Here is a 13,932-nt window from a genome sequence, read left to right as displayed (position 1 = left end):
AATCTGTCCACGATATACATCATCCCATCCTCCAAGCATCAGCGCAATGGGACTCCGTTACAGCTTGTACAGATCCCGGAAGCTCTTTCAGTGCCCACGGCGCATTCCACAAGTGATTATTATGGGTGACGGCACTGTCCATGTCACACAATGATAGTATGCGATCTCTGCGGATAGTAGATTCGTACCGCAGCACCATCGTGCTACCCACAACTCTGCACCGCCGTGGCCCTCCTCACCATGGTCCTAGATGGAGCCAAAGGTCTGGCGCATCATTTCGATAATCACCCGGCTAACCTCAGCCCGCTTCACGACAGGTAGCTCAGAGATTCGGTTGGCTATCCCCCAGATTTCAGGCTCCAGGCCTGTCAATGAAAGCAGATAGTTGACTTGGTCGGGAATGGCTGCCCGTTCATTTGGAGACAGTCCTCTGGTACGGTCGTACAAGTTTGCAGCCATGCGATGGCACTGAATGATTGTATCCTGTACAGTCTGTCCACCCGCCAGTGCTCCCTGTGCATGGTCCATGGTTGACTGCTGCTGCGAAATAGCACCATCTTGAGCACGATGAATGGGCGAAGGTCCTTGAGCGGCATTGCTGCCTGATTGATCCCGCGAGAACGCCTCGCCCTGGACACGCTCTGCGGGCACGTCCTTAGCAGACGGGGCTTGTGTATCGCGATCTCGCCTCTGCTGAGACATTGATACCAGTTGAGGTTGTTTCGAGGGCCTTGCAGCCACAGGCATTCTGGTGGAAGGCTCAAATGAACTTAGTACGTGACGAGTATCGTCAACAGACTCAGCGTGCTGGCGAGAGAATGATCTCAGAGTCTCGTATTCGGCCATCGCGGGCATCAATTGAGGAGGTGCCAAGTCCTGTTCGGGGGCAGTTCCAGAGCTTTCGCGGCATTTGCGACCGCATCTCGCGTAGTAACAGGAAGGACAGGCACCTCTGAGTACGTCTTGAGATTCATCAGGCATCGTCGGCGCCTGCACGCAGATCCTCCAAAGACCCTTTCCATCAGCACATTGTGGACATGGAGTTCTGCGACAGTATATGTCAGTACAGTTGTGACATATCATGCTTTTTCAATGCTTACCGCTCGCTCCCGTGAGCCTGAGCTAAAGCGGCCTTGAGACTGATGATTTGCGCTCCTTCATCCTTAGGAAGCCTAAATTGTCTGGTTTTGGAGGATCCTTCATTGGTGTTGATCGCAAGAGCCTGTCTCCTAGCACTCAGACCAGCGAGGAAGGTAATGACTTTGTTGTTGGGGCAGCTCGTGAACACAGTAGAAACACAGTCATAGGCGCCGTTTATAGCATCCCATGCCGTTTCTGACACCATGCTCTCTGCCTGCTGATCATCCCCTGAGCTTTCACTCGTAGCATGCCTCGGCGAGCTTTGAATCGAAGAGCTTGGCAAGTCCTCGGAAATAGTTCGGCGCCGTTTTGAAGCCCGCGTTCCCATCTGCGGCTCAGCAGGTGCTTCGGCGTCAGAAGATAAAGAGTTTTGAGAGATGACAACACGACCTTGTCCATTTTCCTCCCTGGTGCCCACAATCGAAAGCGTTCCGTCACCATTGTCATTGAATAGACATTCACAATGGACTTTCTAAAATAACAATTAGCATTGATTACACCGTCATAGGAAGAGAGGGAGTATTGCCTGACATTGAAGTGTACTTTGAGACTGGTTAGCCAATCGAATAACCTTTTTTTACACTCCCTTACTGGACAAGGGTAGCGATCTTTGCCTTGATGCTGTACTTTTGTCCACTTATCTGGGATGACAATGCCAGATGTAGGTTCTCCGCCTATTTTTCATAAGTCAACCTTTAATATGGATAAAGCTTGTAGGAGTGATGTTTAAGACTTGATGGAGCGAATGGATAAGGGCAACTTGGAAAAATAGGACCATGAAGAGTGGGCAGCTTACCTTCGAATTGCATGTAGTCCCTGCCTGATGGCGTATGTGTGATCGCGCGAGGATCTGCAACTCTGCCACGTACAAGTCTGGGGACGTAATCCTCGTCATCTGATTCGTTGTGGTCGTACTCGAGCTGTTGCTCTTTGTGGCTAAGTTCGATCGAGTGCTTAGCAGGTTTGCGATAGGCTGTACTGTTCTCATGCCCATCGCTGCGCTGGATCTGGCTGTTGAATTGGTCATCGTGGGCCTCCTAAGCTGTTCGATGAGGGCTTCTGGGTTCAGATGCAACTCTCAGACGCGCAGAATGATGAGCACTCGGATGGGGTTGGTAGAATGTGAACGTGTCGAATCTGCCAGGGCGGCCTGGCAGTCCCTGATGAGCTTCATCATGGGATGTATCAGGAAGAAATGGCTGCCATTGCCGCTGGGACAAGGCCTGGGCGTTTCTGTGTCCAGAAGGAGGAGAAAGACGGGGTGGCAGAGCTGCGATGTGCTGCAAGGGCTCAGAGTCTGCGCCAGAGCGCTTCCTCTTGGCAATCGGCTTGGGAGATCGTGGGCGGAACATTTTCGAGAGGGGAAACGCGTGACTTTTATGTTTGTAAAGTGATCAAAAAGGCCTAAACAAGCGGGTGGGACACACGAAAACGTGTTGTTGAAAATGCTGGGTGGTTATTCGAGTCTGGGCGTGCAGGTGAACTTGCAAGGGAAAGAGAAAGTTCGACCCGGTGGAAAGAAGCAGGTACTGATCACGTTTGTTGAAAAGTGCAACTGGTCGCGACAAACTTTCATGTAAACAGTGGGGGTTGTATGTAAGTGGGAGGGGGATGGGATGAAATGGTTGATGGAAGGGATGCTTGAATGCCAGGTGGTGCCAACTGGAGGAAGAGGTTGAGATAGTTGCGGCTGATGGCACATTGACTTAAGTCAGGCGGGATCAGCCTTGGGGTTTTTTTTTCTTCTTATCATCTTACCTGTTTTCTGCCTTGATGGGTACGTTACGGGGAACATTGAATTGATACTGGATTCTGAAACTTCTACTTAGTTACCAAAAAGGCTGATTGCTGCTTGAAGCATGTCGACCTATTTCAGAGTGCGAATAAGAAGCAACAGGGGCAATAACCAAACAACCCCAGACGGCGCTAAAATGAGAAGTGTGAGAAGCAAAAGAGACCATCCTGAATATGCAAAAGTGCATAAATTCAACTTTCAGGACGAGAAGCTGTTCAGGCCGCACTAAGAGGGTTCGAACAGAGCCTCTTCATGTGGCTATTTAACCAGATCATGGGAAATGGGCTAGGTAACATGGCGACTGACACTTAAGTTGGAGCATATGAGCAAACAAGATGATATCAATGTACCCTCAATGTCCTAGAAATGGGAGAGTTGATCGGCCTATTATTCTTTATACGAATCAGATGGCACTGGAAATGAAAGAGACGATTAGGAATGTATGCCAAAAAAATTTCTAATTTTTTTCTTTTTGGAAAACATTCGTCTTGGGCATTGTATGCTGCGTGATTAATCAGATTTAAGCAGAACAGTCAAAACATAAGCCACTTGTAGTGGACGTTATCCATGCGATTGGTGTGCTGAGATTGCCAGGAGCAGCTTGCCTCACATGAGCAGGGGTATGTGGACTCAAACTTTTCAGAACATAACTAAATGGTGTCGTGCTCAGTTGCCGAGCCAAGTCGAGATTGCACGGGTATGCCTCTGAAGCTACTCGGTATTTACTTGGAGTGATGACTACGAACATTGTATAGACACGAACACGACAGGCCGTTCTTCCAGATCACACAGTTCTTTCCATTGAGGCTGTAAATGCAATTCTCGGTAGGAGCAATCCTCCCATACAGCTAGAGCACTAGACACATCAATAGACCCGTACACCTCTATGTTGAGAAAAACTGTCAGTCATCCGTCCTTGTCCACCACACCTGAATCCTCGCCTCCTTATGCAAAACATTCATGAGAATGCATTCCTCCTCGATGAGAATGACACCGCCCTGCCCGATCCCCGCCTCCACGTCTCCTACCTTCATCTTCAGTACACCCTTGATTACAGAACACGCACAGTTCCAGTTGTCCTCCGGTCTGATACTCAGCTGATCGAGAGCTGCGATACTCTTGTTCAAAACGCTTTGGGTCGGGCTGAGTTGGTGGGCCTTTTGAAGCTTGACCTCGTTAATTTCCCGGTTGAGGAAGGACGTGGATAAGGCAAGTTGCTTGTCCCCAGCCATAAGCCTGCCTGGTGCGATCTCCCATTCTTCGGCTAACGCAGAGGAGAATGGTAGCAGCGATGGAGAGGTGCTGTGGGCATTGGAAGCCCTTGTGGCTGTGCCCCTGCCTGTCTCGAGCATTCCAGCCATCTGTTGTATCTTATGCCAAACGGTGGCTTGTTCGTCGCCAGGCAGCTGGCTGATTTCGCCGAATAAGCTGAATGCTTTCCCTAGTAGTTGTGAAATGGAGAGCTCGCCTCTCGATAGTGTTGAAGCAACTGTTGTCGACTCCCTGGCGCCCGATCCGCGAGACGTCAAGGTGGTCTTTGAGGTCCCAGCAATCGAGACAGCGGAAGAGGTAGGATGTGAGTCCGCCTCGTCTGTATGGTAGTCCGCAATGTCAATGTTGTTAAAAAAGTCGCTGTATGTCTTGATGATACGTTCCGAGCGGCGGGGCATTTTTGATTTTGGGTTGTCCAAGGAAACATTAGATGAGAATGGCACTTGGACTAGGGGGGTTGGACCTCGATTTGCAAAAAGAGGAACCGGAACAGGGCTCTCTGAGATGGGTTTGTCCGCGACAGTGGCTTTGTACGAAGAGTACGAACGATCCTGTGGGCGACTGACTGTTGGAGGAGCGGGACGATGTGAGGTAGGAGGTGGAGCTAGCACGCGCTCCGTGTTTTGTGGTAGGCGCATCACTGATGGAACTGGAACTGGGATCGGAGTCTGCTTGGTCATGCTGGTCGAGGCTGGAAACTCGCAAGGCTTCGTCGCCTGGAAAAAGTAGCAGTTCACGCATTGTGATCCACAGACTTCCTGAAGCTCCCGCATGCCCTTAGCCTCCGGGGGCAGGATTTTGCAGTTGCGCTGCCTTTCTGGACTTTTGAGCTCACACGGCTTACATTGAGCCTTGACTCCAATGGCCTGGATGATAACACTCATCAGCGCACGATATATCCTTTGATGGGATCTTTTGGTTCCCTCAAGCCATGCCTCATCCAACTTGTTCCTTAGTGGTAAGGAGATAGCTTGGATAAATGCTTTTGTCTCAAGCTCGTCCGTGACGGACGCAGTCCAAGTCCTCGGGACCAAAGGAGAGACATAAGCCCAGACTTTGGACTCAGCCATAGAAGTTTCAAGATTCAAAGAGGTTGTTGACTGATTATCCTGATCGTCAGAAGCCAAAGGACTGCTGTGCTGGAGATCAGGGGGAGTCCAGGCTTTGCTTGGGACATTATCGTAGCCACGAGAACCAGTGGAGTTAGCTGTCGTAGTTTCGACATCTGTGGGCTTAACGATTTCGTTCTCCCTAGTTCTTCGAAATGTGAAAGTCTGATGAGTGAGAGACGGAGGGTGACGTGGGTTCTGAGAAACTATGATAGACCGTGTACCAGGCTCGGAATCCAGCCTAGAGCGGACAAATTCCAGGGTGCCTTCCTCATCCAAATTATCGTTGAATTCACTCCGTTTGTGACTTGACTGCACGGATGTTTAGTATAAGGTCTACAAGGAGAGCAGGGACCTTTGCCTGCCTTAAAATGTTTGTTGAGATTCTTGAGCTTCTCAAATTGCTGCTGGCAAGTACGGACAGGGCAGCCGAAGGGGAGGCTCCCGGAGCCACGCATGGGTCTCAGGCTATAATTATCAGGAAAGAGAACGAATTTCGTAAAGTGCATTGTCCCATATTGATCTGGAATTAATCAGTTCATCATTCCACCTTACGGATATATTATACAGCCGAGGGCCTTACCTGGGTATTCATGATAGTCCTTTCCAGATGGTGTCTTGTCATAGGAAACAGGTCTAGTGCCGTGGTTGTTATCCAAGTTATCATAGTAACCATTGCTGGAGGGCTCGCCACTGCCAATGCGAGCTTTCATACGAGCGCTGCCTTGACGTGTACTGGGAAGCTTCTCGTCAACGTCGTCCACGCTATCCCCGTCATTGTCGACATATGAATCATCATCACTCGGGTCGTAGTCGTAGGGTTGCTTCTTTTTCCCCTTGATATGATGCGACGGCAAGGCCTTGTCTTCTGTACCAGTTTGCCTGCCTTGGCTAAGGACAAGGTGTCCCGTGTTGTGGGAATGGCCCACCTGGCCGGGCCTATCCTTTCCCAGTGAGTTGCCCTCCCCTGCAGCTGTTCGATTTGCTCGTGAGAAACCATATCTCAAAGATTGGAGAGACGATGTGGGCAGACCCTTAGAAGAGGCGGGCAGTGTTTCGGTAAAGCGGGCAGGAATCAACGATGTGTCAGATGAAGTGCTGGACGAGGTTGGTGGCCCATTACGGAGGGTATCGAGCTTCAACTTGTGGTGGTCAGGGGCGCTGAAAATGCCCTTAGTCCTAGCAGGTTTGGTGGCCTCTGAGGCCCGTAGAGCCCTTGATGCCCCTGAAGCCTCAGGGGCTGACCCAACAGTGCTAGGCTGTCGTGAGGAGTGTTGCGTCTGCAGTGGACGCAAGCCGGACGGGCCGGATAAGAACATCCAGGAATTGGAAGTTTTCTGTATGCTGTTCTTCTTGACATCTTGTGTGCTGCAGTTGAAATTGGACGAGTCCCGCGTATGCTCGTCGACATGGTGAGCGTGTCCTGGTGTACGTCTTCTCTTTGTGTCCTGGCCCCGCGCGCCAAGGCCATCTCGGAGCGCGTCGTCCAGATCGCGTTTCTTCACATTGCCCCTTTCCTGGCTTCCACCTCCATCAGCTCCTCCTCGCATCGTTGCTCTCCTCGTTGAGCTGGCCGGATGTTGCTGGAAATCAGTGTGTGAAAAGGTCTCATTGAGTTGCGATTCGAGACAGATCACCGTAATAGCTCCTTCCAGGGTATCAAAACATAGCTGCTTAGCGCAAGCTGAACCCCTGTTATTGCTTTATCTTTATAGTCACAGCTCCTACCCGCTATACCGAATAACGCTTGAAAGGAAACAGCTTTTCAGCTGAACCACAAATTTGGTTCATAAACCTAGCCTCATCGTAATAGCTTTAGATTTTAAAGCTTTGATGCTTGATATTCCTTAGTGTGGTGATCCTTTGGCGAGAACAAGTTCTGTTTATCCTCATGCATCTCTCAAACACAAGAGGTCCGTTTGCACCGCGGTTATCAACCCGGGACGCCCCTCTGGCCTAGTGGAACCAGTGTGCGACAATTTTATTCCACTTAGCCACGCAGATATCCAAAATCTTAGCCAAGTGACCAAGCGTCACGAGGCTCCCTGCTGTCTGTCATAGCATAAGTCGGCTCGCTCGACGTTCTTGAGCCTAGAGCGTAAGTCAATATTGCCAGGAAGGCTGAAAGACGCAAGAGTATCGTAAGCAAAGCTATAATAGTACGAGGTATGCCAGCACAGCGCATCTAGGACCCCGAGAACGCGCAAGACAACTTGCGGTTGATTCATCCAATTTGAGCAAATTTCAGCAGGCCGAAAAGATGCAGGACCAAATTCCAGAAGGTTCAGTCTGGAAAGAGATGTTTGAATTCATCGTCTTACATTTCTACTATAATATGCGTGATATCACTACGCCTCACTTACCAGGCTGGTCGATTCGATACAGATATTCCGCGACATTAAACCAGCCCTCATATTCAATTTCTTCCTTTGTATCATCCAGGTCATAGTGGTAGTGTCCGCCTTTGGCCGTCTCCTTAGCCGCGTTTCCATCGAGATTACCGTCAACACTGACTGTGAAGCAATGTGTGTGCTCCATCCTCAAATCCAAGCCGGTGTCATCACCAGAATGGAAGACGCTCAGACAAACCAATGGCCCGTCTTCTGGCTTGCCATCGCTAGCAAATTTCATGTCGAAATACCGTATCCACTCTTCCACATCCTTTCTAGACTTCAAAGGCTCTGAAGAGAAGTCAGGCATTACATGCAGGTTCGCAACGCCTCTCTTGATTAGGAAAACGCCTCCAATGGACAGGAGCTTGCCACCATAAGCGTCCTGCAAAGCCTTCTGGATCGTCTCTGTGAAATTGAGGGGACCTGTTCGAGATCTGGCAGTCACATGAAGACAGGGCCCAGGTACTCCATCCGAGCAGAATAGATTGCACATGAAGGCGAAATCTGCTGTGTCGTCTGGCACATGAGCGCAACATACCGAGTTCGCTCCTGTAATCTTGGCGTAATGCGTCCGATTGCGAACATTTTGCGAATCTCTTGTGCCTGCAGCGACGCCGTAGGCAAGATTGGGCATCAGCTCGGAGTTCTGGCCTAGAACATGGAAAGGACCTGCTCCTGCGCCGAGAAGGAAGCCCGAGGAAGAGGACATCTCAGCCTGGCGAGCGATAGAGCGGAGATTGTACTTCTTGGTCTTATCTGGCAGGGGAGAGAGATTTGGAGGTCCACCAATATCGACGATTCGTGTAGATCCGGTCAGACCTGGGCCGGCGAGATGGTATGGTGGGAGGGTCAGGTCCGGAGGGGTGTCGACCGTGCATGACGAATGTGCAAAGTTGGAGGAGAGACCAGAGGATATGATATCAACAAGTGCTGGGAGGGAAGGGGGATGGAGGCTGAGCTTGTGGACGGGCAATTCATCAAGAGCCATGACGACGAAAGAAAAAAAAGTTCTCTCTCTGATCGGAGGATTGAGACGAGTGTGTTGTCTTCGAGGGACCTTCAGTATTGGGATAGCAGCGAAAGGAGCTTAGGAGGTTCTGCGAACAGTTTCCACACAACACTTTTAACGCTACAGGCTCACCCGGCCGCGTTTAGGTCCGAAGGTGCCACCGCCCTGGCCCTTGCACAACACTTCCCCCGCTTTCTTGCTTGCATTCCCGCCAAAACCCATGTAGAGCATAAACGATTCGTGTACAAAGTGCTCATGGCGAACGCACGGTGTGGAGTATTCATACTGCATATGTCTTCAGGTTTAAAGTCCCTGCAGATACTGTTGTTCTTTTTGCTACTAGTGAGTCAGGCAACTACTACGTAAATAGGTATTAGAGATATCTCGAGCTTTACTCCATATTAGCGACATGAGTGCTGCTCGTCCTGTCCCGCGTTTGGGCACTTTGGAGAGATGGCCAGAAGACCAAAGCCTGGTTATAACCCTGGATTATGCCAGTGTTGTTGTCGCCATTGGAGCGATCATTTTCTGGATCAACTGGCACTTACATGCTCAGAAGTATTTTGATGGCCCTGTCATCGAAATGATAGAATAGGGCGGCCAATGATCGATTGCCATACTTACATGACACATGAGGAAAGCTGAACCGGATGTTGCTAGAAGCTGGGGGGTGGAAGGTTTTATCGAACTACAGTTCGAAACAGGACACTGTAATAGCTCGATCTAAGGAAATAAACCACAGCTATCTAATAAAAGCCAATTTCCTATTGTTGTTCTATTTTTGTTGTTTCAGTCTTTATTTACTTGTGACAGCGCAGCGGGCGCAAGTGTGTGACTAGAGGTGGCTGCATATAGACTACCTGCAGCTTCAAGGCTCTCTACTTTTAAAGCTTGATGGAAACAGGAGGCAACCTGCCCTCCTACTGTTTCTTTTCAACAAAACAAGGTCTTGTTCAGAATTATACATTAATGAGCAAGACTTGAGAACATTGTCTCTTCTATGTCCCTCTCGCTACATATACATTTTGTGTCATCATCTACTTGTGCTTTGCTTCTTCAAGATTATTTTTATTGTTGAAGCTCTTGAATAATTTCAATCTCCACTAAATCTTGCTTTTAGTCTTTCTTTCAAGAAATCGTTCCTCGCCTGTGCGACGAATTCATAATGATCTGCCTGTGGACCGTCAACAGGCACAAATCGTGGAGGCAGCAGTGGGGGCGGATATGGCACAGCAGAAGGTGAACGAAGGGGTGATATCGGTTTATCCGCTGTGGGTAAACTCAACGATTGTGAATGAACCTCATACACTTTTCTTCGCGTCATCGGCCTCTCTGGATTGGTAAATTGCAGTCTAGTACAGTTGATCTTGCGGTCGAACTCGCGCACGATGGGGTTGCTGCACATATGACCGGGACGGCAGCTGTTGACTCTCTCGGTAACGTCCTCTTCGCCGTCGATATAAACGTTGTAGTAGATGTTTTTGATGCACTTTATGTAGGTGTTGTCCTGGGTTGAGACTCGTTCCGTAGAGCTACTACTTTCCCTGTGTACAATCTGTACGCGACGAAACTCACATATCTCTCCTTGATCGTTCTCATCAGTATCTAATTCTTTAGGTCCATGTTTCGTTCGTTTTGCTGGATTGTCAGGTGACTCTGACCGTCTTCTTTTGCCCAGTGTTGGCTTGTCGATTTCTGTGACGCGGCGATAGAAAATACGGCAATCAGGATTTCCACTGTTGTGCATTGTTCTGTTAGAACGGTATTCATTCGGTGGTTTCAAGGGGCATGAGGGAAAGAGGAAGACTTCAGCGTACCATTGAACATCTGAGGCTTCATCCTCGAGGCAGTCCAAGTTCTCCGTCCGGCAGCCCGGGCAAGAAGAAGTGGATGCTTTGGGTAGCTGGAATATCATACTCATAGCGAACTTCCTCCCAGGTCGAAAGTTATTCTCCCAAGGGCGGTTCAAATCGAGAATCTTCTTAGATCGCGTATCTTGCATGGCGTATTCCAAGCTTCTGACTTTGTTCAGACCCGGCATGTCTTCAAATCGAGCTTCGAGAACGGCTTGGAACGCGGCAAATGAGTTTATGAATTCGACGTGAAATGGGCTCAACCTGCCGTGTGCGTCCTCGAAAATGACAGGTTGTTGAAGCTCAACCTGGGGGGGTATATTGTACAATAACTGCTGTGTCTGAGTGACGCCATCGAAAATTTTGATGTTCCATTGTAGCACCTGCTGGATGAGTGATAAAAGCCCGTTCGGTCGTTGTTCTGCCATTAAGCTTGTAACGGTGTGCGATATTCTCTCTAACCACCCCGTATGGACTACGAGGGTCTGCTGATTCTGTTCAGCGCAATCACTGGCTTTCTTCGCCTCATCAGAAACCAACTGCAACATCTGCGTACAGTCTTCTAGACTCTCTTCCTGCAACTTGGTGGCGGACCTGAGGAAATTAGCGGCTTGAAAGCAGCTCACATGTGGCTGTACTCACACCTGAATTGTGGCAAGGATGACGTTCAATGTTGAAGTGTGAGCAGCTATCTCAGTCCGAAGCTCATCGATAGCGGTGTCTTTGCACAGAGCCCACTGAATCTTGTGAAGATTCGATCGCCAAGCGGAACACGGTAGAGACGGTGAGAGCCCCAGAGAATCATTGAATTTCGCGTTCTTCTGGAGGAACGTCTCGATGCTGATTTGACACTGCGTCGCTACGCGCTGCAGGGCGGTCTTTTGCGACGTTTGGGATGGACCGAGTTGAAGTTTGCTGATCTCGGTGAGGGCGTCGTCAAGATTGAGAAGTTCGGCTATCAGCTTGCGGTAGGCTGCGCGAGAACCGGCGGCGTCATTTAAGGCGCGTATAAGCTTCTTGACTAGGGACACGCCGGCGATGAAGTCGCCCACGGAAAACCCAAAGCCTGGTGCAGCCATGTCTAGCAACAGCAGCCGCTGAAGAAGCTTAGTGGAATTGAGGAGGGGGGTGTCGAACTTGAAGAGAGGTTTTCAGCCGTCATCAAGAAGAACTCTCTGGATGCGAGGTCAGCTGCGCGGTGGTAAGCTTTTAGGGGACCGGGGGCTCAGCTCGATTTGTGCAACCCCAAGTTTGGGATTTGCCATTGGACACCCGCCGCGATGCAAGTAGCTGCAGATACAGCCACATTGGGCATCCTCTCAGGCGTTGAATCCAATAAGAGCTTCAGAATTCTGCATAGCGTTATATCAGTGAGCTCGAACACATTCTCTGAGCATAATAGCTTAAGTTTACATGCTCGATGCAAAATTAGGTAAACAGAACTGAATAGTCTCGAAGTCTCCTTTAGCCTGACTCTCAAAAAACCTAAAAAATGAGGGCCTCGAGCGAAGAACAGCTTGAAGGGATTTTGTAACCAAGGGCGGCTCTGGCCAAGGGTGTCATTGAATCATTTCGGTGATGTTGCTTCACTACTTACAACTCGAAATGAAAAGCTCATTGCTCGAGGTAACGACCTGGTGTGCCCGGGACGTACTCCAAGCAATTGACTGATGAGAAGCACCTGTCCTTGTTGGCTATGTGGAAGAGTGCACAAGGCACGTTTTTGGATCGCCTCACCATCTGGCCGGGGCCACTCTCTACTGTCTTTTGTATTGACACATCCCACATCAGTATCATACAGACCGCCCACCTCACGCATCGACCTTCTTCTCACCCTCCTTCGCACCCTCCGTGGCGCCCTCCTTCTGCGCCCGCCCCTGTCCCTTAGCCCGCTGCTTAGCAAGCATGCGCGCTCTCTTGGCCTCCTCAGCGATCCTCTCCTTCTCCTTCTCTGCCTTGACCAGCTCGCGGTTCGCAGCGATCTGCTTGATGCGGTCCTCGCGGCGGCCGCGGCGCGCCCTGAACCGCGCCTTGCGCCCGCCCAGCTTCCACGGCGGCGTGTACATGGTGCGCGACGCCAGCCGGCCGATCGCCGCGTTGGTCTCGGTGTAGCTGTAGCTGCGCGGGTTCAGGTGCAGCGTCCGCGTCCGCCGCCGCTCCAGCCACCGCTTCTGGATGAACGTCAGCGGGTGCACCAGCCTCCGCTGTTGCGACCGCGACCGCTTCTTGCCCTTGGCCTTGCCCGGCAGGGCCTCGCCCGTCTCGGCGCCGGTGACGGGCGTTGGTGCCGTCTCGCCCGCGTTGGCGGCGGCCTGAGCTGCTGCTTGTGTCCCGGATGGGGCCGACGCTGCCTGCCTGCCTTCCTCTAGCTCGCGCGCCTTGTCTCGTGACCATAATCGCTGCTCGAGTTCCTCGATGTCGAATAGCCCGCCCTTGCGCACAACTCGTCTGGGAATACCGCTCGCAGAGATGGCGTCTTTCTTCTCGTGAGCCTTGCGCGTCAAGGCCACCATGCCGAGCTTTCGCCGCCGGGGTGCGTCCTTAGGGTAGGGAAGGGTATCGTCGCGGTTGAATGCAACACCGATATATTGCCTTGTCGGGTGTAGTTGAGGATCGCGGTAGTACTTCACGTAGCCCTCGACGGCAGCGTGGATCGTGTGGTCGCGGCCCTTAATAGCATTCTCGCCTGGGTGCCACATTGTGCCTCGTTGTTTGAAGATGATGTTTCCTGTGATGACATGTTGATCTAAGACACAAGGCAAGGGGAGCCTGTCAGCTTAATTGTTTTGCGATTCTTTCTCCAATGAGCTCAGTCCGTGTAAAGAGCGGGTTGGGAGACGGTTGACGGCCGCGACAATAGACATGAACATACCACCGCTCTTTTTTGCACCCAGTTTCTTGGCTATCGTCTTCTTGTTGGGTATCCGGTATGCTCCCTGCGACTTCACACTGGCATACCTCCTCCCTTCCACGACGCCATCTGCTGATTGTGCCTGCGCCGGTGTCGACTGGACTGCTGCTCGGATCGGCAGGGCGAATGTGGCCAGAGCCGGTCGGCAAGAGCCCGCCACAGCAACGGCCTGCAACGGCCGTTGCAATTGACCAAGCCGCATCATCTCGGGGGGTCACTGTGGGATCTCGCGAGCTCCGTGCTGGCCGAAATGGAGCTCCGTTCGAGGCGGCTTTCGATGCGCTCACCCAGAAAATTGCTAGCTAGACGTCGATTGGCTTAGTCATCTGGAAGTGCGATAGCGATAAGCCAGTTGCAGGGGTCGGCTGGCCGTGAATTTGGACAACTTGGCCGCTAACCAGGGGTTCAGTGAGTATGGCGTAGCTTTACCGATTTAAATAGGACAAATAA

The 13,932-nt window shown here is 50.9% G+C and overlaps 4 protein-coding genes across 4 annotated transcripts; all 4 read right to left on the bottom strand.

The window, feature by feature from the left end:
• Positions 1-246: 246 nt before the first annotated feature.
• J7T55_004601 (uncharacterized protein) lies at positions 247-2,492 on the bottom strand (the record flags this gene model as incomplete). Its single annotated transcript, XM_053130308.1, has 4 exons — positions 247-1,045; positions 1,101-1,612; positions 2,010-2,151; positions 2,269-2,492. The coding sequence occupies 4 exons, from the start codon at positions 2,490-2,492 to the stop codon at positions 247-249; spliced, it is 1,677 nt and encodes a 558-aa protein (XP_052991529.1).
• A 1,345-nt stretch (positions 2,493-3,837) lies between these two features.
• Positions 3,838-6,866, bottom strand: J7T55_004600 (uncharacterized protein; the record flags this gene model as incomplete). Its single annotated transcript, XM_053130307.1, has 3 exons — positions 3,838-5,628; positions 5,739-5,839; positions 5,900-6,866. The coding sequence occupies 3 exons, from the start codon at positions 6,864-6,866 to the stop codon at positions 3,838-3,840; spliced, it is 2,859 nt and encodes a 952-aa protein (XP_052991528.1).
• Positions 6,867-7,671: 805 nt separating this feature from the next.
• On the bottom strand, positions 7,672-8,697 carry J7T55_004599 (uncharacterized protein; the record flags this gene model as incomplete). Its single annotated transcript, XM_053130306.1, has 1 exon — positions 7,672-8,697. One exon carries the CDS (start codon positions 8,695-8,697, stop codon positions 7,672-7,674), a length of 1,026 nt encoding a protein of 341 aa, XP_052991527.1.
• Positions 8,698-9,811: 1,114 nt separating this feature from the next.
• Positions 9,812-13,687, bottom strand: J7T55_004598 (uncharacterized protein; the record flags this gene model as incomplete). Its single annotated transcript, XM_053130305.1, has 7 exons — positions 9,812-10,236; positions 10,294-10,454; positions 10,536-11,165; positions 11,214-11,707; positions 12,226-12,265; positions 12,387-13,299; positions 13,444-13,687. 7 exons carry the CDS (start codon positions 13,685-13,687, stop codon positions 9,812-9,814), a joined length of 2,907 nt encoding a protein of 968 aa, XP_052991526.1.
• Positions 13,688-13,932: the final 245 nt, after the last annotated feature.

Source organism: Diaporthe amygdali (genome assembly GCF_026229845.1).
Source record: "Diaporthe amygdali strain CAA958 chromosome Unknown NODE_22_length_803717_cov_65_427750, whole genome shotgun sequence".
Classification (NCBI taxonomy): domain Eukaryota; kingdom Fungi; phylum Ascomycota; class Sordariomycetes; order Diaporthales; family Diaporthaceae; genus Diaporthe; species Diaporthe amygdali.
Note: the sequence above shows the minus strand (reverse complement) of the source record. Positions and strands in the feature narration are given on the sequence as shown.